The sequence below is a fragment of the Lepidochelys kempii genome, chromosome 2, assembly GCF_965140285.1.
Source record: "Lepidochelys kempii isolate rLepKem1 chromosome 2, rLepKem1.hap1, whole genome shotgun sequence".
Lineage (NCBI taxonomy): Eukaryota > Metazoa > Chordata > Testudines > Cheloniidae > Lepidochelys > Lepidochelys kempii.
This window is the reverse complement of record NC_136381.1, coordinates 191,556,836-191,582,658: the sequence shown is the minus strand read 5'-3', so window position 1 is coordinate 191,582,658 and position 25,823 is coordinate 191,556,836. Positions and strand designations below refer to the sequence as shown.

The window sequence follows — 25,823 nt, the reverse complement described above, 5'->3', positions numbered from 1 at the left end:
ATGGAATTCAATCTATTTTGTCAGGTGTTTCGCCATAGTGATTATACCCCGTGTGAATCTTTTCCAACTGATAAACACAAGGAAAATGCATGGCCACAGGGATTTGGACAACTTACTAAGGTTTGTTGGCTTTACAGGGGCCCATATTGAAACAGAAATTGTCTTTCACATGCTAAAGTTTGAAAGGTGGTGGAACTGTATTTTGGCAAGCAATGACTCCGAAAAGGACTTAGAGGTCATGGTGAATAACCAACTGAACACAAGCTCCCGGTTTGATTCAGTAGTAAGAGAGCAAATGCAATCCTTGAATATATACGCAAGGGAATATTAAGTAGAAATGGGGAGGTGGTATTAACATTATATACAGCATTAGTGAGACCATTACTGGAATCATGTGCGCAGTTCTGGTATCCATATTTTAAACGGCTGTTGATAAATTTGATAGGGTTCAGAAAAGAGCTACAAGAATGACTCAACATCTGAAAAAAATGCCTTCCAGTGACAAACTAAAAAAGCTCAGACTAGTTAGCTTAACAAAGAGGATGTTAAGAAGTGCCTTGATCAAAGGAGAACATTTCTGATGGCATGGAGCTCTTTAATCTAGGAGACAAAAGCATAACAAGACCCAGTGGTTGGAAACTGATGCTAGACAAATTCAGACAAGAAATAAGGAGTGAGTTGTTTATAGTGAGGGTAATAAACCATTGGGGTATCTTACATACAGATGTGACAGATTCTTCCTCACCTGAAGTCTTAAATCAGGAGTGCATGTCTTCTTAAAACAGATGCTTTAGCTCAGCCAAAAGATGTGCACTTAATTCAAAACCATGGGGTGAAATTCTATGGCCTGTGTTATACAGGTCAGACTGGATCATAATGATGTCTTCTGCCCTTAAAATCTATGAAAGTTGGGGTCACATTTGCAGTACAGTCTTTCGTGCAGATGGTATCTACAGACGCTAATATTTCATCTGAAACAAAGTCAGCACTCTACCTCCATTCATTGAACAGGTGTTCAGGTGCTCAGCACCTTCCAGGATCAGGTCTTGAATTTCTATCTTTGTCTATTATGACAATGCAAACATCACAATACAAACAGATGCACTGCTGCCTTTTTAATCCAATTTACAGAAAACTGCATCTAACTAAACAAGAAATATGGGAACTCGTCCCTATCCCATCCTGCTCAGTTCAATAAGATATAAATTTCAAAGGCTAACTACAATGATGTAAATTGTATTTGTACACAATGTAGCTTAATCCCAAACAACCCCCCGCCCATTTTTTAAATGGCAACAAAATTAAATGTTGAAAGGACTATGTTCATGCAACTCTAATGTTTCACAATTACAGTCAGAGTGAGGGAATCCAAAAGCTAAGGCTGTAACATCAATGTTAACACAGCCACTTTGCAGGATTTCCCCCTTTCCTACATGCCCACCCCCCTTATAAAAATATTTTAAGGTATTTTCTTAATTAGGATGTGAATAGTGTTTACTCATGTGAGTTGCCTGGTTAGCAGACCCAAGGTAGTAATAATAAATGAAATAATAATGGATTTATTTGGCTGCTTTCATCCACTATTATTATTATTAAAATGTATAATATCATGCTGAGGTTAAAAACTGTTGCATTTCCTGATTTTTGTGCTTATGACTATGCATCTTCAAATTGTATGACTATAGATGTACCGCATTTCATTATATTTTATCGTATATGCGGGAAATGTTGCTTCTCTTGGATAGCTCAGATTCTATGCAGCATAAATGTTGAGATACCTAATAGACAAAGATTTAAAATAAATCAGATAGAAAGAGACGTGAGTAGGGGAAGCATGAGTGCCTAGCTAAGGTTCTTGCACATAAAGCAATCAGATGTGGTGTTTTCGGGTGGGTTTTCTTGGTTTTATTTTAAAAATATCCCAGGGCATCCTGTGTGGCCAGATCAAAAAGAAGGAAAATAACCTATAGCAATTATTTTATCTACTGCTCCCTCCTCTTTTTAAAAATCAGCTAAACCTGAATTACTCATCCACAGCTACCTTACATTGGCACTCATCGATATTGTTGCTTCCACAGTTTGGAATACAGCGGCAATATGAGCTTGGGCAATACATGCGGAAGAGATATAAACATTTCCTGAGTACCGTATATAACCAGTATGAGGCAAGTATCAGAATTAGCATGAAGGACTTTTTCTACATACTAATGGGACTTCCTTAAGACATGAGGGGTCTGATCCTGCCTGGTAACTTACACTGAAGTCAACAGCAGTTGAGGGTTCTCAGACTCCCTGAGGTTGTGACCCAAAATTTTGTTCAAATTGACTCATTATAGAAAGATAACTTAAGAGTTAGTGCAGATAGATCTTCACTTCAGCTGTAAATCAGGTTTGGCAAGAAATCAAATTACACAGAAAGTTGTGGTGTTTGGGTAAGCCTGAAAACGCCTGAAAAATATCGGTGTTGTATTTGGATTCCAATGAACACAGAGATCATTGCCTTAGGACCTCACTAATAGCAGCCTCACTTCAGATACTTCATCACTTCAGTGATGCAATAAGCCCTCCTGTGTAGGCCCACATCCTCCTTACCATGGACCTCAGCCACTGACAATGGGTGTCCACCTCTCTCCTGCTTATGAGAACCTCACAACTGGAAATTCCATAAGACACTATTAGAATCTCTTGGCTACTCTTCTATTTGATATCTTTGTCTGTTTCATTTGGGGGTCCAGTAGCTCATCAGATCCATTGCTGCATCCCAAAAGCTAGCTGGCCAACTAGAGCCAGTTGAATTTTTTCCACTAGAATTTCTAATGGGGCTGCTATTACATTCCAGCTCACTATCCCCACCAATGTTTGTTCCTGCTCCAACTCACTGCTTCCTCTCTTCCTTACTATCCCAGGTTTCCTTTTTGGCCTCAGTCCCTTTGGATGCCAACCCTCCCTTCCCATTTCCAGTTCCCTCCTTTCCCACTAAAAGTCAGACAATTAACAGGAGCAGGGTTCTGTTTGTGAACACTAAGAAATAATTCTTTCTATCCTTGCTCCAGATTTATGTTCAAAGCACAGATGCTGATCCAACTCTTATGAGTGCCCAGGCAAGTCTTGCTGGGCTGTATCCACTGGTGGGTAATCAGGTCTGGAACCCCAAAATTCTTTGGCAGCCAATCCCAGTTCACACTGTGCCAGTGTCACATGACAAGGTGAGTACAAACTGGGGACTTTCTGCTTCAGAAAGCCAAAATATGTGACAAAGAGTGAAGGAAGTGGATGAAAGTGACACTAAGCTAAGGCATCATACACTAAGAACTGATAGCGTGGGCAGCACCATTATGTTGAGATTCCTCAAGAAGAGAATTCCAATACACAGCCTTGTGCTTAATGAAAATAGAAAGATCTAAGTCTAAAATGTAAGGAAGTGAATTTGCCCACACTGTATGAGAACACAGCTTAGAGCTGGTAACAGATTAACCCACTCTCTTGGCTTGCACAGATACTAAAAATAGCTTGCTCCACTTGAAAGCTGGGAGGAAAGTACATTTTTCCCCCACAATTCTTTAGGGCTGTGATTTTAAGTCTTTTCTGATCCATGACCCACAAAATGGCCAAAAGAATTGTCCCATGTCTCACCATATCCCACAGTGAGATTTGGAGTGTGGGATAATGTTTTAGCTATTTTGTCAATTGCTAGTTTTTAAAAAGTTGGGGTTGGTGCTGCTGAGGGTGAGGCTTGTGAGGTAAATAGATCATGCTACTCCTTTCCCTCTCCTCTCCTCCAGACCCACACAGTACTCCACTCTGGGAAATGGGGAACACTTTTCCAAGGGGATGTGTTGAAGCCAGCTACACAGCCACTTGAAGTGCTGCTTCCCCTGCCCCAGAGCTGGGACTTGGGCAGGGAAGGGGGAAATATGGGCAATGTCAGGAAGGGAGCAAGGCAGGAGGAGTAGGGAGAAGAGAGTGAGCTGTTCCTTCCTTCCCTTTCTTAGACTCCCACTGAGTCCTACACACCTAGGAATTTTGCAGCTCTCAGTGGAGGTGCGCCCCACTGATTGGGGACAGGTGGCCTAGAGCACTGGTATCAAATTCAGCAAAATGTCTCACATTTTTATCCAAGTGATTAGAGAGCCATACCCTGGCCATATAACATACACAAGTGAATCAAATTACTGTAAAACATTTCTGTCGCCCTTATTTAGCTTGACCACTGAATGCTGCTGTCAAGGTTCCTTCCCCACTCTGAACTCTAGGGTACAGATGTGGGGACCTGCATGAAAGACCCCCTAAGCTTATTCTTACCAGCTTAGGTTAAAAACTTCCTCAAGGTATAAACTTTGCCTTGTCCTTGAATCCTATGCTGCCACCACCAAGCGTGTTAAACAAAGAACAGGGAAAGAGCTCACTTGGAGACATCTCCCCCCCCAAATATCCTCCCCAAGCCCTACAACCCCTTTCCTGGGGAAGGCTTGATAAAAATCCTCACCAATTTCCATGGATGAACACAGACCCAAACCTTTGGATTTTAAGAACAATGAAAAAGCAATCAGGTTCTTAAAAGAAGAATTTTAATAGAAGAAAAAGTAAAAGAATCACCTCTGTAAAATCAGGATGGTAAATACCTTACAGGGTAATCAGATTCAAAACACTAGGCAAAACCTTAAGTTACAAAAAGACACAAAAACAGGAATATACATTTGTCATAAATATAAAGGGAAGGGTAAACCCCTTTGAAATCCCTCCTGGCCAGGGGAAAGCTCCTCTCACCCGTAAAGGGTTAAGAAGCTAAAGGTAACCTCGCTGGCACCTGACCAAAATGACCAATGAGGAGACAAGATACTTTCAAAAGCTGGGAGGAGGGAGAGAAACAAAGGGTCTGTCTGTCTGTAGTCGTCTTGGCCAGGGACAGAACAGGAATGGAGTCCTAGAACTTGTAGTAAGTAATCTAGCTAGGTATGTGTTAGATTATGATTTCTTTAAATGGCTGAGAAAAGAATTGTGCTGAATAGAATAACTATTTCTGTCTGTGTATCTTTTTTGTAACTTAAGGTTTTGCCTAGAGGGGTTCTCTATGTTTTTGAATCTAATTACCCTGTAAGATATCTACCATCCTGATTTTACAGGGGGGGATTTCTTTATTTCTATTTACTTCTATTTTTTATTAAAAGTCTTCTTGTAAAACACTGAATGCTTTTTCATTGTTCTCAGATCCAAGGGTTTGGGTCTGTGGTCACCTATGCAAATTGGTGAGGCTTTTTATCCAACATTTCCCAGGAAAGGGGGGGTGCAAGTGTTGGGAGGATTGTTCATTGTTCTTAAGATCCAAGGGTCTGGGTCTGTAGTCACCTAGGCAAATTGGTGAGGCTTTTTACCAAACCTTGTCCAGGAAGTGGGGTGCAAGGTTTTGGGAAGTATTTTGGGGGGAAGGACGCGTCCAAACAGCTCTTCCCCAGTAACCAGTATTAGTTTGGTGGTGGTAGCGGCCAGTCCAAGGTGTAATATTTTGTACCTTGGGGAAGTTTTGACCTAAGCTGGTAAAGATAAGCTTAGGAGGTTTTTCATGCAGGTCCCCACATCTGTACCCTAGAGTTCAGAGTGGGGGAGGAACCGTGACATGGTGGCAGAGGTGGGATTAACCTGAAATCATTTTGAGATCCAGTTGAGATTTTTTGAACTAGAAATACAGATTTTAAAAAGGAATTTTTAGGAAGTCCAGAAGCAGCTTTGAAACTGAAAGCAGCTTGGTTTCTCTCTGCTTTGTGGCCAAGCAGAGACAAAAGGGGATTATCTTGTGAATTGCAGGTTTTCTTTGCCTGGAGGCAGGGTACTTAACTCCTGCAGGGAAATTCACAGTCTTCCAACCCAGAGGTTTTTTTTTTTTCTTTTCTTCCTAAAAGTAAATAGGGGGTGTGTGCTCTACCCATTTGCCTGGAGACAAAAGTGGCAGGGGTTTTTTTAGGATTTTGATTTTTTTTTTTGTTTTACAAGGAGCACAGGTTTGAAAAGAAATTTTTTTTTCTTTGGGCTGGGTAAGCAGGTTTCCAAGTAGTTGGAGGTTTTTTGCTTTAATTTGGGCCCAGAGCAGAGACAAGGGAATTGTCTTTTTCTGTAGGCTGACAATCACTATCAGAGAATAGGTATTCTATTCCAGCACAGCAAAATTTTACAGCCAAGTTTTGTTTGTTTATTTCTAAACCTCGGGTGTAAAGTTAGTTAAAAACAGAGAGGTTAGAATGGCCAAATCCTCGGCTCGACTACAGCTGGAATTAGCCAAATTTCAGGCTGAAGAAAAACAAAGGGAACATGAAAGACAGATAGAACTCATGCGGCTGGAGAAGGAGGTACAGGAGGCTGCCCACAAGAGGGAAATGGAGGCAAGGAAGCATGTGGAGGAGATGGAGAGGATAAAGGCCCAGCAGAATATACCAACAAACCCTAGCAATCCTTCTCCAGGTACCACTTCCCATCCCAGAAAGTTCCCCACCTACAAGGCAGGTGATGATACTGAGGCCTTCTTAGAAAACTTCGAAAGGGCCTGCCTTGGGTACAACATCTCTACTGACCAATACATGGTAGAGCTGAGGCCGCAGCTCAGTGGACCCTTAGCTGAGGTGGCAGCTGAAATGCCTAAAGAACATATGAACAAGTATGAACTGTTTAAATCCAAGGCGAGAGTCAGAATGGGGATAACACCCGAGCAGTCTCGTCGGAGGTTCCGAGCCCTAAGGTGGAAACCAGACATGTCATTTACCCGACATGCCTACCACATTGTGAAACATTGGGATGCCTGGATATCAGGAGCAAGTGTTGAATCTCCAGTAAATTTGCCCTTCCTAATGCAAATGGAACAATTCTTAGAGGGTGTTCCTGAGGAAATAGAAAGATACATCCTAGATGGGAAACCCAAAACTGTAATCGAGGCAGGAGAGATTGGAGCCAGATGGGTGGAGGTGGCAGAGAAGAAGAAAACTGGTCGCAGTTGGAGCGGAGACCAGAAGGGACCACCCCAGACCACACCCTATTACCGGGGGCCGCCCAAAGCCCCACCTACCTCCCAAAGAACCCTCCAGACCCCTTATCGTCCCACCACCCCATTCTCCAGCAACCCACCTCGCCCCGGTGACCCGTCAGCTGGACGATGTTTTAAATGTAACGAGCTGGGGCATGTAAAGGCCAACTGCCCCAAGAACCCCAACAGATTACAGTTCATTGCACCGGAATCACACCAGAGGTCCACAGGCCCAGATACCTCCCAGATACCCTTGGAGCGGAGGGAAACTGTGAGTGTGGGCGGGAAGAAGGTCATCGCGTGGAGGGACACCGGAGCACAAGTGTCAGCTATCCATGCTTCCTTAGTGGACCCCAATTTAATCAACCCAGAGATCCAAGTGACGATTCAACCCTTCAAGTCCAACTCTTTCAATTTGCCTACAGCCAAGTTGCCTGTCCAGTACAAGGGCTGGTCAGGAATGTGGACTTTTGCAGTCTATGATGATTATCCCATCCCCATGCTGTTGGGGGAAGACTTGGCCAATCACGTGAAGCAGGCCAAGAGGGTGGGAACGGTCACCCGCAGCCAGGCTAGACAAGCCGTGGGGCCTAGCTCTGTTCCGGAAACTTCTATCAGGGCCCGGTCAGAGGTGATGGACCCGGACCCCAGGCCAATGTCTGCAACAGCAGTAGTGGATCCAGTCCCAGAGACCCAGACGGAACCAGTCCCAGAACCGGAACCAGCCAAACAACCAACACCAGACCCCGTGCCAGCACTGAATCCAGCACTTGCAACCTCAACACCAGAGGGCCCCACCAAACCTGAACTGGCAGCAGCCGATAACCCCACACAAGAGGCTCAGCCGGAGCCTGAATCCCAACATAGTGCACCAGCGGAGAGCGGTTCACAGTCAACAGAAACAGCTCCATCCCCTATATCGCTTCCAGAGGGACCAAGCCTATGTCCCCAATCCAATGAGGAACTGATGTCTCCAGCATCAAGGGGACAGTTCCAGACCGAACAGGAAGCAGATGAAAGCCTCCAGAGAGCGTGGACGGCGGCACGGAGCAACCCACCGCCTCTCAGCTCTTCTAATCGATCCAGAGAATTAAAGGTTTGTCAGTTTACAGCCCAGGGAGGAGACGACACTGAGTGGCCTGAAGGTGTCTATTACGAAGGGAAATGTGCTGGTGGTGTGGAAGAGGTGAACCTCTCCATGACCCTTGGGCGTATGCAGCGACAGCAGATCCAGGAGCTGTGCACTAGCTACGCGCCAACGTTCTCAGCCACCCCAGGACTGACTGAACGGGCATACCACTCCATTGACACAGGTAATGCTCACCCAATTAGGGTCCACCCTTACCGGGTGTCTCCTCAAGCTAAAACTGCTATAGAACGGGAGATCCAGGATATGTTACAGATGGGTGTAATCCGCCCCTCTGACAGTGCATGGGCATCTCCAGTGGTTCTAGTTCCCAAACCAGATGGGGAAATACGTTTTTGCGTGGACTACCGTAAGCTAAATGCTGTAACTCGCCCAGACAACTATCCAATGCCACGCACTGATGAACTATTAGAGAAACTGGGACGGGCCCAGTTCATCTCTACCTTGGACTTAACCAAGGGGTACTGGCAGGTACCGCTAGATGAATCTGCCAAGGAAAGGTCAGCCTTCATCACACATCTCGGGCTGTATGAATTTAATGTACTCCCTTTCGGGCTGCGAAATGCACCCGCCACTTTCCAAAGACTTGTAGATGGTCTCCTAGCGGGATTAGGAGAATATGCAGTCGCCTACCTTGACGATGTGGCCATATTTTCGGATTCCTGGGCAGACCACCTGGAACATCTACAAAAAGTCCTTGAGCGCATAAGGGAGGCAGGACTAACTGTTAAGGCTAAGAAGTGTCAAATAGGCCTAAACAGAGTGACTTACCTTGGACACCAGGTGGGTCAAGGAACTATCAGCCCCCTACAGGCCAAAGTGGATGCTATCCAAAAGTGGCCTGTCCCAAAGTCAAAGAAACAGGTTCAATCCTTCTTAGGCTTGGCCGGTTATTACAGACGATTTGTACCGCACTACAGCCAAATCGCTGCCCCACTGACAGACCTAACCAAAAAGAAACAGCCAAATGCTGTTCAGTGGACCGGAAAGTGTCAGAAGGCCTTTAACAAGCTTAAAGCGACACTCATGTCTGACCCTGTACTAAGGGCCCCAGACTTTGACAAACCGTTCCTAGTAACCACAGATGCATCCGAGCGTGGTGTGGGAGCAGTTTTAATGCAGAAAGGACCTGATCAAGAATTCCACCCTGTAGTGTTTCTCAGCAAAAAACTGTCTGAGAGGGAAAGCAACTGGTTAGTCACTGAAAAAGAATGTTATGCCATTGTCTACGCTCTGGAAAAGCTACGCCCATATGTTTGGGGACGGCGTTTCCACCTGCAAACCGACCATGCTGCACTAAAGTGGCTTCACACCGTCAAAGAAACTAACAAAAAACTTCTTCGGTGGAGTTTAGCTCTCCAAGATTTTGATTTCGACATCCAACACATCTCAGGAGCTTCTAACAAAGTGGCTGATGCACTCTCCCGTGAAAGTTTCCCAGAATCAACTGGGTAAAATCGTCCTTGAGATGTGGAAAATATTGTTAGTCTTTATGTACTTGGTAGTATATTTAGAGATGCATGTGTCTTATTAACTCTGTTTTCCTAGAGCTCCAGGAAGAAATCCCAGCCAGTGTTTCACCCTAGCTGAGATTTGGGGGGCGTGTCATAAATATAAAGGGAAGGGTAAACCCCTTTGAAATCCCTCCTGGCCAGGGGAAAGCTCCTCTCACCCGTAAAGGGTTAAGAAGCTAAAGGTAACCTCGCTGGCACCTGACCAAAATGACCAATGAGGAGACAAGATACTTTCAAAAGCTGGGAGGAGGGAGAGAAACAAAGGGTCTGTCTGTCTGTAGTCGTCTTGGCCAGGGACAGAACAGGAATGGAGTCCTAGAACTTGTAGTAAGTAATCTAGCTAGGTATGTGTTAGATTATGATTTCTTTAAATGGCTGAGAAAAGAATTGTGCTGAATAGAATAACTATTTCTGTCTGTGTATCTTTTTTGTAACTTAAGGTTTTGCCTAGAGGGGTTCTCTATGTTTTTGAATCTAATTACCCTGTAAGATATCTACCATCCTGATTTTACAGGGGGGGATTTCTTTATTTCTATTTACTTCTATTTTTTATTAAAAGTCTTCTTGTAAAACACTGAATGCTTTTTCATTGTTCTCAGATCCAAGGGTTTGGGTCTGTGGTCACCTATGCAAATTGGTGAGGCTTTTTATCCAACATTTCCCAGGAAAGGGGGGGTGCAAGTGTTGGGAGGATTGTTCATTGTTCTTAAGATCCAAGGGTCTGGGTCTGTAGTCACCTAGGCAAATTGGTGAGGCTTTTTACCAAACCTTGTCCAGGAAGTGGGGTGCAAGGTTTTGGGAAGTATTTTGGGGGGAAGGACGCGTCCAAACAGCTCTTCCCCAGTAACCAGTATTAGTTTGGTGGTGGTAGCGGCCAGTCCAAGGTGTAATATTTTGTACCTTGGGGAAGTTTTGACCTAAGCTGGTAAAGATAAGCTTAGGAGGTTTTTCATGCAGGTCCCCACATCTGTACCCTAGAGTTCAGAGTGGGGGAGGAACCGTGACAACATTCCATTCAGCACAGCTTATTTACCAGCCTTTTAAACAAAAGGAAATCTAACACAATTCTAGCTAGCTTACTTACTAACTTAACAGAAGTTCTGAAGAGCATTCCTGACCTGGTCCCAGCAAAAGCATCACACACACAGACAGACCCTTTGTTCCCCCCCACTCCAGCTCTGGAAGTAACTTGTCTCCTCATTGGTCATTTTGGTCAGGTGCCAACAAGGTTATCTTAGCTTCTTAACCCTTTACAGGTGAAAGGGTTTTGCCTCTGGCCAGGATGGATTTTATAGTTCTGTATACAGAAAGGTGGTTACCCTTCCCTCTATATTTATGACAACTGCCCTGGTCTGATGCCCATTGTAGGTACTGTACTGCAGTCACTAGAAACTATGTTAATAAAAAAATTCTCATGAATAGGAAAATGTAAGAGTAGATGTGATTCCCCCCCCTCATTATTTATTACATTTTAAATTACTATGAATATACAGCAGACTTGACTCCAGAAGTGTCTTTCTATTCAAAGAAAGTGTCCATCAATTACATCAAGAAAAGTCATATCTCTTCATTAACATATGGTTAGATTTCAGGATGAAATGGCTCAAACAAGTAGATTTTTAAAGCAGTAGAAATACAGGTGTGCATATATCCAGGCTAATGATCTCTTCAATTCTCCAAGGTTTTATTTAAATCTCTTGTTTTAATTGTGCCACAAATACTCCTTTTCTTTTTGCGAATACAGACTAACACGGCTGCTTCTCTAAAACCTGTCATTATCCAAGGCACTGCATTTAGCCATATGGAGTAGAAATCTATCAACTTCATAATAAATCTCCTCACTGTATTTTCCACTGAATGCATCCAATGAAGTGAGCTGTAGCTCACGAAAGCTTATGCTCAAATAAATTTGTTAGTCTCTAAGGTGCCACAAGTACTCCTTTTCTTTTTGTTTTAATTGTGTGGCTACAAACAGTTTTATTAATTATTTTGTGAGAGAGGGCAAAACACATGTTAGTAGGAAAGATACTTGCCTCTTCATTGCAAATTAGTTGTAATTTTGGTTTTTACTATTTAAATTTAATGCCGATAATTTCAAATAAAAATTCTCAGATAATGCAAATACACATTCTTAGACCATATAATCTAAGCAGTCTTTAGCTTGTGGTGAGAGTAAACAAAGTCTTCAAAAATCTCTAAGACTGAACATTAGGGAAGAAATCACCCCTGTGCAGAAGGCCAGCAAAAGGCATAGGCACCATTTAAGCCCTATTTTGAAGGCTTAAGCAGTAGATGAGCTTGCAACAGCCTTCTGCACAGGTGCGGATTTCACCTTGACTGATTATGTTCTAATTTTCAACCACAGCGTCTTTAAGCAGGGACTTCAATAAAGGTTTAATAGTTATATTACAGAAGTGAGTCCACAGGGCTATTATAGTTTACCTTGGCTGAAAGGCACTGGGAAACAAACCAAAACCCCTGGTGCAGTTTGGCTCAACTAGCACACACATGAAAAATGGAGTCTCTTGAGAGAACATTAAATAGCCAAATGGGAAACACCCTGCCTAACTAATCCATTGTATTTTTTATTTTAGTTGCTATACTTACCTTATCCAAACTGCCCACGATACAACGAACTTCAGAAAGAAACCTTTGCAACAAGGGCATTTCGAAGACACTTCAAACACTACAGGGTAAAGAATACAACATATTTTCAGTTGTGGAAAAAGTCTAATTAAAAACTGTCTGTAAGGGATTGTTCGACTCACCACTGGCAGTGATGCCTCCTGGTGGTTCTGGGGTTCAGCTCAGTCAGGCTGATACCCCTGGCCGTGGTTATACCCAGTCTCCTAGGTTACCCTTGTCTCACTCCAGAAGCCACAGCATCTGCTTTCTGACTCAGTTGTCTGGCTAGGTCACTACTGTGGTTTGCTCTTCCAAGGGGAATGTATCAAGTAGTCTCAGGCAGTCTTCCACTTCACTGCCTCACAGTGCCACTCCTGCAATGACAGGCAGGGGAACCCAGGCCCACCCTCTACTCTGGGTTCCAACTCTGGGACCTTCTAAACAGCAGCCAAGGTGCACCCTCTGCCCCTTTCTGCCTTTCCCTGAGCTGCTTCCATATCTCCTGGCCTTCCCCACTTCTCTGGGTTTGCCAGTCTCTTCACTCCCTCCTCCCAGGGAGTAATTTGAGGCAAACTCATAACTGCAGACCCCTCAAACACATCTCCCTTCTCCCAGGGAATAACTGTAAACACCTTCCCAGCAGCTCCGTCTGCTTCCAATTTCCTGTCTTTTGTAGAAGCCCCACATGTCCCTCTCAGGTGAGCTTCTCTCTAATTAGCTGCCTCCAGCCTAAAACTTCCCTATTTGCAGCCTAATTAACTTACTGGCCCCACCTGGCCCAATTCAGCTCTTGCAGGGCCAGTTTGGGGAGTACACTCCATCACACTGTCACTCATGACAGAATTAGCCAATGGTAGGTCACCAGAATGGAAATCAAGAGAGTTTGTTGTGATGTTCCCCTCTGGTGTTATCTGGACTGGTGATCTGCTAGGTCACTCCAATTCTTGACTCTGGGAGCCAGCCTTACCCTGTTCTGCTCTGAGAACCCCCCACTCCTGGGCTGTTCACGCACAGCCTTTAGCATGTAAACTGCTCGTTGGATTGTGCAACCGAATGACACTAGCCAATATCTCCGGTCTCAAACACAACCCTAGGAACGTCCATCTTGCAGTGCCCCGTTATGCCCGCTGGACGCTGCAAGTTCAATATGAGTTCGTCAATTTAACAAAGAAATTGATATGTGCCGGGCTTGTTATTCCAAGGGGAGTCTCTGACATGCTTCAAACTAAACGCACTGCTTCAGGTAGAATAAACAAACAGATTTATTAACTACAAAGATAGATATTAAGTGATTATAAGTTAAAGCATAACAAATCAGATTTGGTCAAATGAAATAAAAGCAAAACACATTCTAAGCTGATCTTAACACTTTCAATGCCCTTACAAACTTACATGCTTCTCACCACAGGCTGGCTTGTTCTTCAGCCAGGCTCTCCCCTTTGATCAGTGCTTCAGTCACTTGATGTGGTGTCTGTAGATGTAGGTGGAAGAGAGAGGAAGAGCATGGCAAACGTCTCTCCCTTTTATCGTGTCCTTTCTTCCCTCTTGGCTTTGACCACTGCCCCACTTCAGAGTCAGGTGAGCATTACCTCATCGCAGTCCCAAACTGACCAAACAAAGGGGAGTGACTCACTCTAGAGTCCAACAGATTCTTTTGTTGCTGTCTAGGCCAGCGTCCTTTGTTCCTGTGAGTCTGGGCTGGGTTTGTCCCATACATGCCCTGATGAGGTGTGAACTGCCTCTCTGCTCTTGGGGAGTTTTTGCCTGGGCTTACTTTGAGCTATGAGGGCACATTTTCAGCCTCATAATGTTATAGGTTGTAATTTCATAATGTTATAGGTTGCAACAACAATTACTATAATATTACTATAACAACAATGCTCAGTACATCATGAGCCTTTCGAAGACACCCGACATGACAAACTTTATATTGGATACTACACAATCATATTATAACGATGAACATGGGGATGTAGGGTGTTCCCATGACGTACAGAACGTCACACTCATATATTCTTCTTTTAACGCAGGTATTTCATTCCTACTAACATTAACAGGCCTAACTACCACATATTGGAAGGAGATTATACCCACTAACTGATTATGAAATTGTAAAACCTGCTAGGCTGGCCTATCTACACCAAATGACAGGTGCAATTTTAGTGAAGATAAACTCTTGGCCACCATGTATCAAAACTCCACCTATCACTTGGATTAGTGGAAATCTACAAAACAAAACTCAGCTCAGCTCCAGACCAACCTCTCCCTCTCTGCTCAGTCTCATATCCACAACGCCTCCTCTGACATCTCTCCCTGCATATGCTCCTCTGCTAGCTCAGATGACTCCTCCTCCTCCACAAAAATCTCCTCACTATTTTTTCTCATTGTCATGTTAGAAAATTCCCACCATTTCACTGCAGTCTCAAACACCTCTCTCTCCCCTTCATGTCTCGCATTCAGGTTGTTGCTCAAGTGTTTCACTTCTTTCACCACAACATCTCAGATGCCTCTCCCTTCCTCCACATCCCCACTATCAAAATCCTTACTGTGACTGGGTTAATCTTCTGTCAACTCCACTGCAACCTCCTGCTCTCTGGCCTTTCTGACTTCCACTTTCTAACCCTCAAGTCTAACCAAAACTTTGCTGTCAAACTATCATCTTCCACTGCTTTGACCATGTCACCCCTTCTTAGACTCTTCACTGGCTCTGCAACTTGGCACCACATTCAATCTACTCATATTTTACACAGTTCTGCCTCTGCTTACTGTTCACTTTTGTCTCCTGCCACTCTCCTGCTCAATACATACTTTGAACTAGTTCTGCTTCCCCACAAGGTCCTGTTTACCCCTTTCCCACAAAGTGCCTGGGTGCTTTTCCCCATGTTTCCTCAGACATCTGCAATCTCCTCCCTGATCCAGTAGGTTATGCAGCCTCCCTCTGCTCCTTCAGATCCCATCTCAAAATCCTTTTCTCCTTCTACGGTGTCCCACATTCCCACAACAATCTAAGAAGAAAAAAAGTCAACATTTTTAGAAGGGGAACTTGTGATGTATATATCCTATAGGACAAGCAACCTCAACCATGTTGTGTGTAAACTTCCTTTCCTCTTGCCTGTTGTCATCTCTCCCTGACTTGTAGGTTCAATGGAACAGCATCTGTCTTTATTCTTCCTATAACAATTGCAAATACTACTAAGGCGTTATATAGGAATGTCATAAATGAGCAAAACAAAAGCCTTTCATCATATTTAATGTTTGTTGTTTTTGTCTTCCAGCCGTTTCTGAGATTTTTAGCAGTTCACACAGGATACCCATTGAAGAGGCTGAACACTGAAAGAATTATAAAAATATATGACACCTTACTATGTGAGGTAAAAGTATATAAGAAAATTCCCCTAAGATTCAATTCAGACATGCTACAGTACAAGAAGGATTGATGTACAAACTTCATCCTCTGCTCCTTGTGGTTAGAAAAAAGCTATACGTTTGCAAGAAATAGGTGTTTTAGAATGTCCAGAGCTAGGGATTCTTACCAGACCAGTTGCCTCAAATAAGTGACACACATATCCTTCATCCAGTTCTATGTCAACATAGCTCTTTTTTTTTTTTTGTTAACTTTCTTGTTGCCCTAAGTACCATTTAGAAAGTCTATCAGTCATATTATCACCACAGTTCTGGAAGGGAAAAGATGAGGTAACTTTTAGACCCTCCGCTTGTCATATTATTTATACAGAACCATAAAGATGTGCAGCGTTTATACTAGTAAAAATACATGGATTGGCCCAGAAAATATAATCTTCCTCCTCAAAGATTTTAGAGTCAAATGGTGCAATCAGGTACAGTAATAATTAGGTAGTAGCAAATGGAGTAGTGTGTGGATGGAAACATCTGTAAGATTCATTGAACAAGTGGGATTATGGCAGTAATTTGAAGGAGGCAGAAGGCTATTGGTGAATATTGTTTGGGAGGCTATTCTGAACATAGGGACTATGTCTTCCAGTGCAGGAGCAAACAAAAATTGAAAGGTCTATGTTGTTGGTTGTTGTTTTGTTTGTTTGTTTTCTTTTATTTAAATACCTGTTTGGCATATTACCTAGAAGACTAAAGCAGTTTTAAAGTAGATTACATTGTGGATGCAAACTGCCCAATTGTATTATGCAATAAGTTGCCATCTGTCCTGAATTTTCCACGATAGTCCCAATTTTGCCAAAGCAATCCCACATGGGACATTTCCCAGATCTCTACATTAGTTCAATGACCCATGAAATGTCAACGTAATGGGAAACTGCAACTTGAGCATGTTGCAGCAAGTCATTACCACATACCAGACAGAGATGTGCCAATGCAAGGGCACAATGCTGTACTGCAAACATCATAGTGTTCTGAGACAGGAGTTTATTCCATCAGGTAAGCTTACAAGATTGCCCATCCTTGTCGGTCTCAGTGGCCCTTATGCCAGAGAGAATTTAACTAATTAGTAGAGTACTTCTTCCAGTGTTGGACTCTGAGTATGGGTCCTTCATGTTGCTCAACGGGGACTCCCACCACAAAAGCAACAACTCTACCAGCTGTGCAAAAAGAGTCTTGTTGTTAGCTGTTTTCATGCAGCCACAGTAAAGTCACCTCACCGTATTATTATTGGTCACATGCCATTTGACTTCTAGGTAACTCCAAAGACACAGGCACTTGTTTGCCTGCAGCAATGCTATGAAACAGTATTCACTTAGCATATCCTCTTCTTTCTAAACAAATTACGTTTGTTAAAGAAAGAAATAATACATTGTGACCTGAGCTGATTTAACCTGACATGATCCATTGTTTCCCCTGTTTAAACAAATCCTGTCAATAATTAGCAAGTCCTTGTCAGGACATAACAAGTAGTATGGAAGCAGGTAGTTCTGAGAATGCTCCCACTGTTTAGCTCACTTAAATTGTCACACTTTGATAAGGGTACACTATGTTATGACAAAATAGACTGGTTTTGTTAAACAGGAATTCAGTTCAGTACAAATCTGGAGCATTGTGTGCATTTCCTACCTCTTCACAGTGGTAGCCTTTAACATATCTGACTTCAGCCCCAGAGGCAAACATAGCCTCATTCTACTTTGTTTTGGGGACTGAGGCAACATCTGTAAGAGTTGGTGTAAAATGGGCCAGAACTCCCCAACCCTCACCAGATGTTAGGTTGTTCCAAATCCAGATATAAATGTGGCAGTTTGAGCCATTCTCTGGCTTACTGATTTCTCAGAGCTGCCAAGCCAAAAAGTCTTGACTACCATGTAAGTTTTGCTTGAATAGGGGTTTCTGGATGTGGCCCAGGAACTTGCTGACAATAGAAAATTTTCACTAAGACACAAGATTCATCCTTAATAATTTTTGATGATGATCATCCCACTATAAATGCAGCCATTTTTGTATATCCCTCCCTATTAGTGCTGCGCCACCTCCTAGTCTTCATGAATACTGTCATCTCTTCTTACCCTTTAAAAGTTGCTGTCTTTGAGCAATATATTGATATAAATGAGAGTTCCACCACCACCCAAGTGCAGCGTCTGGTCCTTAGTTTAATATAAAATAAAGAGAAATCTTTAATTTGGTCAAACATTCAGGATTTGTATCTGAATGTACCACAGCATTGCTGTTGGCAACAATACAAAAGGAAGCAACACAATCTGGTAGAAATCAGTGAGAAAATCATTGTTTTCTTTCTTTGCTGTAGGAGATCAACAATTACACTTTACCATCATGGGCCACTCATGGTGTCAGGACTAAGCTTCTAAAGCTCACAGAACTGCTGCTACGAGCAGAATTTGGGCTCCACAAACAAAAACAGAAGTCCCGACTCCAGGGAGGTAAGCAAAAATACTTAATTCTAAATGGGGTGAGAGTGTGATGGGAAAACAGAGTGGAAAGGGTGTACAGTCAACATTGGAATTCATACCATATTTAGAACTATGGAAACTGCTATATACACATATATTACAAGGTGATCACCATCTATTCTTATTTGCACCCATGGAAATCAGGAAGTTACAATGGAGTTACACTAAAGAGAGGGCCAGACTCACCAGTACACTCTGGCTTCTTTGCACTACTCTTGTGAACCAACCAGTTAAACCAGTTTATGGCTGCTTTCAGCCACTGGGATCTACCAATGAATCTGGCCCTAAAATTGGTGCATGTGGGAACACAATCAGGCCCATTATTTATAAAAAGACTGGGTCAGATGCATCAGAACATTTCAAAAAGTAGCTATTAACCCATGTTAACTAATCTACCATGTGTTTAAGCACTTCCTCGTGTTAAGAATATCAGCACAAGTTCCCTATACCATTATTGTCACTATTGCCCTATTTTCTTCTAGGTGTTCTTTTAAAAGATATTCTGAAACATCTCTCGACTGCCAGAAAGCCTTCCAACCAGCGAAAGATAATTATCTATTCTGGAGTGAGTAATTTTTTTTCTTTTATGTTGGATTTTTGAAGTTGTCAACTATAGTAAAAGACATGGGACTTCATTTCCTGCATCTAACAACAGTTACACTGGGTTTTCTTTCTTCTGTGGCTAGCTTTAACCATTTCATAATGATTTACTTAGGAAAATTTAGCTCAGGTACATACAGCATCGCATTTCCCAGTCCAGCCTAGTGGCTTACTTCATTCTTAAGCTGTTTTGATTGTTTAGTAAAGAAATCAAAAGGCTTGTCCAAGGTCTTGCACTGATCCAAAAGGACTTCCTTGATCTAGAAACCAGCCTACTGCTGCTTTTTTAAAAATTAAATGTAGTGATTTTAAAAGGTGTTGGACTGGCTGTCTTAGATACTGAGGTTTTCTATTTTTGCACGGAACATGCACCTTCTCCCAGTGAACAGGGAGAGTCCTGGATTACAGATGGCAAAAACTATTTATAGCCCAGTTAGGTTGTCAGATCATAGAATCATAGAATATCAGGGTTGGAAGGGACCCCAGAAGGTCATCTAGTCCAACCCCCTGCTCGAAGCAGGACCAATTCCCAGTTAAATCATCCCAGCCAGGGCTTTGTCAAGCCTGACCTTAAAAACCTCTAAGGAAGGAGATTCTACCACCTCCCTAGGTAACGCATTCCAGTGTTTCACCACCCTCTTAGTGAAAAAGCTTTTCCTAATATCCAATCTAAACCTCCCCCACTGCAACTTGAGACCATTACTCCTCGTTCTGTCATCTGCTACCATTGAGAACAGTCTAGAGCCATCCTCTTTGGAACCCCCTTTCAGGTAGTTGAAAGCAGCTATCAAATCCCCCCTCATTCTTCTCTTCTGCAGGCTAAACAATCCCAGCTCCCTCAGCCTCTCCTCATAAGTAATGTGTTCCAGACCCCTAATCATTTTTGTTGCCCTTCGCTGGACTCTCCAATTTATCCACATCCTTCTTGTAGTGTGGGGCCCAAAACTGGACACAGTACTCCAGATGAGGCCTCACCAATGTCGAATAGAGGGGAACGATTACGTCCCTCGATCTGCTCGCTATGCCCCTACTTATACATCCCAAAATGCCATTGGCCTTCTTGGCAACAAGGGCACACTGCTGACTCATATCCAGCTTCTCGTCCACTGTCACCCCTAGGTCCTTTTCCGCAGAACTGCTGCCTAGCCATTCGGTCCCTAGTCTGTAGCTGTGCATTGGGTTCTTCCGTCCTAAGTGCAGGACCCTGCACTTATCCTTATTGAACCTCATCAGATGTTGGACCTTAGGACCAAATTCTTTCAAATCTGACCTCTAATTCTAGATGCCCAACTGGAGAAAGCTTGAGCCCGACTGTAAGAAGACCAGAATACTCCCAACTCCCATTCACTTTCCCTAGAGTTGCAAGTGCTCAGGTCTTCTGATGCAAGATGTCTCAGGTTGAACATTCAGAATTAGAGGACACATTTGAAAGCGTTTGGCCTAACAACTGAGGTACTCAAAATTGAAGGCCACTTTTAAAATTTAGGCCTAAGTCTACCATTGGATTGGAACTGATAATTGTCAGTCCTGGACCTCAGGACAGCATGATTCTGGGCAAATTGATATATATTTGGGATGAAAAAGAAGGAAACGTTTATGTGGCAGGTTGATATTGTTATTTTTAATGGCAACTGTTTGAACCTGCTCTGAGATTTGGAATATGAGTAGTAGTCCCGGAAGGCTGATATAGATGCATTTTATCACATAGGTATCTCCGCTCCAGGAGAGATGTATTTATTTCTGGAAAAAAGCTAACTTTTTTCAAAGCTATCTTAAAATAAGAATAATCAAGGATACAGAGATCAGAGGCCAAGTACCTATTCACAGAGTTGTGCAAGTAAAGTGAACTGTGAAACTGAACTGGTGGAGAAATTATCAAATGTTTGCTCAGTAATGATCACATCATTCTCAGGAACTCTTTAATAGGAGTGATTCTTCTGTTTACAGCACGCTGCTACCATTGTTGCCTTACAGATGGCACTCAATGTTTTCAATGGAAAACTCCCTCCATACAGTGCCTGCCATTTTTTTGAACTTTACCAGGAAAAGGATGGGTAAGTATCTGGATAAAGCTGTGTTACTGAAATGTACTTTTTAAAAACCAATTTACTGAAGCCCCAAAGTATTTTATAAATAAAACTGGTTTTGACGGCCAAAATTGAGCTGCCTGGACACATTGGGCCTTAAATAATAATAGGGACCAATTAGCTTAATTATTATAATCTGAGTGACTTTAGTGCTTGTGAAAGGCACCAGGTTCACAGCCTTGGAGCCTGAAGTCTCTCCCTACAGTATAAGCTTCCCCACCAGTGAGTTTCAACCCTGTTCTAGGACCACCTCCAGTGGTGAGAGGTTTTACTCAGCTCCTACTGCTACTCAGTCCTCTGACTCTCCATTGAGAGTGGATCTGTAGAGTTGAGGATCCCCAGGTCCCTTCAGCTCCCAAATTCCCCCTCCATGCTGGGGACACAGGGAACCCTTGTGGAGCAGAGCAACATAACACCCTCCCTTGGCTCACAACACTCTTTTCACTGTGAAATCACACAATTCTGGTGCCTCAGGCTGAAGGAACAGCTTTTTCCAGACCATGACTAGTGCTAGTTCAGGGATACTAGATGCCATACAAAATGGCTGGACACCAGGTGGGATTGTCAAATGCATCTAACAGGACTTAGAAGCATAAGGAGTTGGGCATCTAACTCCCTTGGGTCCTTTTGAAAATCCCACCCCCATGAAAAATGCCCTAACAATAAGGTCAAGTAGAGAACATACAAATCTTCCAAGGAAAGATGGTGAAGTTTCAAAATAAGTTGTTAAAATTAGACTGGACAAAACACCTTGAGAATGTACAGGAAAGCCGGTCATGTCAGCGCAGGAAAATAGCTTAGATGGTGGGTTACCTCGGGAGGTGGTAGAATCTCCTTCCTTAGAGGTTTTTAAGGTCAGGCTTGACAAAGCCCTGGCTGGGATGATTTAGTTGGGGATTGGTCCTGCTTTGAGCAGGAGGTTGGACTAGATGACCTCCTGAGGTCCCTTCCAACCCTGATAGCTATGATTCTATGATCTAATGCCAGTAAATCCTTTTGATTCTCAATATCTACATACAAAGGCAGATTTAAATGTTAGAGTATAGGACAAAATTGATTCATGCTGTGTTACAGCACAGGTGAAGTTGATGCATAATGTTTTACAGACATTTATGTATCAATATTTCATTTAGACCTTGTTAAAATGGTGAAATACACCCCTCCAGGCTACCCGTGACACCCTTACTAACAGGAGGGCACATGGACTGCAAGTTCCTGTCTCTTATAATAAAGCACTGTTTCTCTTAATAATTCATTCCATTTGGCACTTTTTATAAAGAGTTAGACAAAGTGTGTCAAACTTGTCCTTGGTGTAACTGCATTTAATAGGGTCCAAACACTGCAACTTCAAAGAAGGCGTACCTAATTTTACTTTTATTTGTGTGCTGTGACTCAGGCAACACACCATTGAAATGTACTATCGGAATCACTCTTTGAAAGATCCCCACCCGCTCACTCTGCCAGGCTGCAGATTTCGCTGTCCTATCGAGCAATTTAATCAGCTACTTTCGTCAGTCATAGTGCACCACTGGACAAAAGAATGCAGGATGTAGGGCATAAACAAGGTAAATGTGGTGCTGCTAAATGTTGTGTGTGCGTGTGTCATCCTAAATGTGTGGCAAGAGCAGATACAGCCCTGACTACACAGAACTTTGAAACGGCAATATTTTTGTAAAGGTTTGATCTGAAATGAATGGCAATCCAGATCCATTAAGACAATTTTCCTCCTACCTCTCTATGGATGCATATGCCCGGCCAACCACAAATCTAAACTGCTCTTCTGGTGGAAGAAAAATTCAGGTTAAATCTACCTTGCAACCAAGGGTGTAACTTGCAGCTTGTGTAAACATACCTGCGCTAGCTTTAGGATAGCTAGCTTGCTAAAAATAGCAGTGAGGACATGGCGGCACAGGCTTCAGTGCGAGCTAGCAACATGAGTACATAGCTGATGGAGGCTAGATAAGTTTGTACAGCCTATGCCGAAGCCATGTCCTCACTGTTATTTTTAGTGAGCTAGCTAGATTAAAACTACCATATGTACTTCTCAATGAGCCCCAAATTGCATCCCCAGTTGCATTGTAGATGTAGCCTCAGAATGAAATCAAGTATTATTATAGGACTGAAACATTGTAGGAATACTATTTTTTTTATTTTATTTTAGCATAGTCAAAAAGACATTTAAGTTACTAAAATGAGACAACAGGAGTTGGAAAGATATCTCAAAGGACTGAGCTATGTCAAATCTCCCAATCTTCTGTACATGGAAATATACCTCTCAGCTGATTGGCAAGTCCATGCCAAGTCCTTTGATTTTTCAGAGATATCCGTATTTGGGAGGGGCAGGTGGAAAAAATCATGCTTTCCTTCCTATATCTGGCTTCACATTCCTTACTATAGAGTCCAAAAATAAATAACTGCCAAGAACACAAGTGCACACAGAAATCTGTCAAATTTTTCAAGGAACAATTGTTGTATGTCATGCTTGGAAATCCCATATGGCTTTCTGAATCACTGGTCTCAAGAGGAATTTGGAACTGCAGATATTAGATGAGCATGACATACTTGGCTCTAAGTATTTTCTTACTACACTCTTCCAAATCCATGAACAGAAGGAAGATGTTTTAGCTGGAGTGAGTGAATAATCAGCAATGAATAATTTACTCAAGGAATTTCACAGACTGTCAGTAAGCTGATCAAGAAATCATGAAAATTATTCACTATTGAATGTGATTCCTGTAGTTTTTGACAAACGTGATCAAGAAGAGTGTGTTGTAAATATCCAACACCTGCACTGTGCTGTTTAGCTACCTAAGTCATTGGGATACTGATTGGATAAATTATGTAACTAACCAACAAAAAAACAAGTGAAAAATTACTATCAAATACATAATCAAAATCTGCTGTTGGTAACTGTTTGGGTATTCAGACTTAAAGTACACCTCTGTTAAGAGGGCCAGCATAAGGCCTCTGCACTGCTTAAATTCTCAAACCAGGGGCAAGTCAGGTTTAGGTGATGCCTAGGCCTCATACTGGCCCTTTGCACTGACACAGATTTCACCCCTGAGGACTGTTTGTCCTAGTAAAACTTGAACACTTAAATATATATGAAAAACCAAACACAAGAGGTCACAAACCTGGTTGACTTTCAAATCTGAATGAATATTTTCAGACCATTTTCTCCACTTTGTGCTAAATTATCATTTCAGCTGCTGCCCCAAAGATTACCAAGTCACTGTGAATCAGGACAGAAGGGAACAACCGATCCTTAATATCCTGAAACTGAAGCAAATTCACAAGAACCTCACACAGATTCTGGGCCAACTTCAGTCCCAGTGTGCAAATAGTTCCAATTCTTTTTAATTTCACCTGCAACTTTCTCAGAATCATCTTTAATATTGTCCCCTGGTGCTGCACATGCACTTTGTGTTAATACTTTGAAGAATAATGTGCTTATGAGTGAGCATCCATTGGATAGAAACCCCTAACATGTTTATCTCAAGTAAAACACTCCTGGCAACCACAGAGAGTCGGACGGGTGTTTCTAGGCAAGGGCCATGTCTTTTCACCTGAACATTAGGACAACTATGCTGAGGGGCAGAGTGTTCACTTTACATGCATGTAGGAAGAGAATCCCCTTCTCACACTCTCCTTGATGCTCAGGGAGCATTATGCCTTTCAAAATGGGCTGAGTCACCACTGCTACAAGCTTTTAATCACCCATGTATCAGCCTTTTCTGTGTCTAGTTACGCCAGTCCCCATATTCAGATGCTGTTAATTCAGCTAGTAGCTGAAACTGTCCCCTACTCCTCTGCTTCATGTTCATCATGTTTTGTGAGAACAAGGCTGCTTGCTAAAAGCTATAATTCATTTACCTTCAGATGCATGCTCTAAGATCTTCAGGTGACTAGATTTGTGAAGCAATTCCCCCCACACAACAAAGTGACATCAACCTTTCAGCTATTTCAGCATTAACTTCCATCAGCGTGACCAGAGCCAGCATTGTACCTGTCAAGAGAAAATACATCTTAGAACTGCAGTGGACTATGAAAACTGTACGTGGCTGTGACTTTTCTTAAAGAATGTTACTTCTGCTTTAATCAAATCATGTACCTTAAATGAAATATTGACTTTACAAAGCCATAGTAATTTACCAAGATTTATGACTGTTGAGTTGATTGACATTAGTTCAGGTAGATTACTTTCAACTTTATGGGTATACTTTTGATGCAAACTTTTTGGGGGGTTATAAGTTTAACTTTCAGCAAAGATGTGATATTGCCCATTGAGTGCTGCTGCCTCTTTAAGAAACAACAGGATCCTTTAGGTCTATGATCAGGTATGAAAAGCAAAATCAGAAGGAAAGATGCATGCAGATAGAAGAGTCAATCCAGTCAGCTCCTACTTTCATCTATTCCAGGAACAGTTAAACATTTTGTACAAAGATCCAGAAATCCCAAGAAACAAGGAAAATTGTTATTTAAGTGAAGGTGTGATACACAAAAGAACCCACATATGAGCAGGAAAAAAGACAAGAGGGATGGGGCAAAATGGACTGCTGGCCTGCAACTGAAAAATAAAAACATTCCCAGGTGGCACGTCTGCTGTAAAAGCAGCATAGACGGTGAGCTCGAGTGACAAGGCAAAGGGGCATCAAGCCATTCCCTTCTTTTTGAGGACGCTGCAAGTCTCAGTTGTCATGGGTGAAAGAGAAATCACTTGTTGCTTTGTATGTCATCCTTTCACACAAAAAATGTACCTTGCTTTTGGATATAATTGTCATTACTTTGATCACAGTAAAGTCCCTGCTTCAGAAAAATTCATGGGTCAGTGCAAAGTCTGAGTTTAACAACAAAAAATGAAGGTCTTCCAAAAAGCAGAGAAAAAAGCCAGAAGCTGTTAAGTGCTAGATAAAACACAGCAGAATACACTGTAGGGAGCAATCCTCCATTCATTGGAAA

At 42.5% G+C, this 25,823-nt stretch overlaps 1 protein-coding gene across 1 annotated transcript; it reads left to right on the top strand.

Annotated features, from left to right (window-relative positions):
* LOC140906160 (prostatic acid phosphatase) lies at positions 1-25,011 on the top strand. The gene is made up of 10 exons (XM_073329662.2): positions 1-120; positions 2,079-2,165; positions 3,054-3,206; positions 12,265-12,363; positions 15,571-15,666; positions 18,015-18,147; positions 18,660-18,742; positions 20,725-20,831; positions 22,261-22,429; positions 24,744-25,011. Exons 1-9 carry the CDS (start codon positions 1-3, stop codon positions 22,415-22,417), a joined length of 1,035 nt encoding a protein of 344 aa, XP_073185763.2. The 3' UTR covers positions 22,418-22,429; positions 24,744-25,011.
* The last annotated feature ends 812 nt before the right edge of the window (positions 25,012-25,823 follow it).

Coding starts and splice junctions, on each gene's coding strand:
- LOC140906160 (XM_073329662.2), top strand. CDS start 1: ATGGAATTCAATCTATTTTGTCAGGTGTTTCGCCATAGTGATTATACC. Junction 15,667..18,014: donor ATGACACCTTACTATGTGAG/GTAAAAGTATAT, acceptor TCTTTGCTGTAG/GAGATCAACAATTACACTTT. Junction 18,148..18,659: donor GAAGTCCCGACTCCAGGGAG/GTAAGCAAAAAT, acceptor ATTTTCTTCTAG/GTGTTCTTTTAAAAGATATT.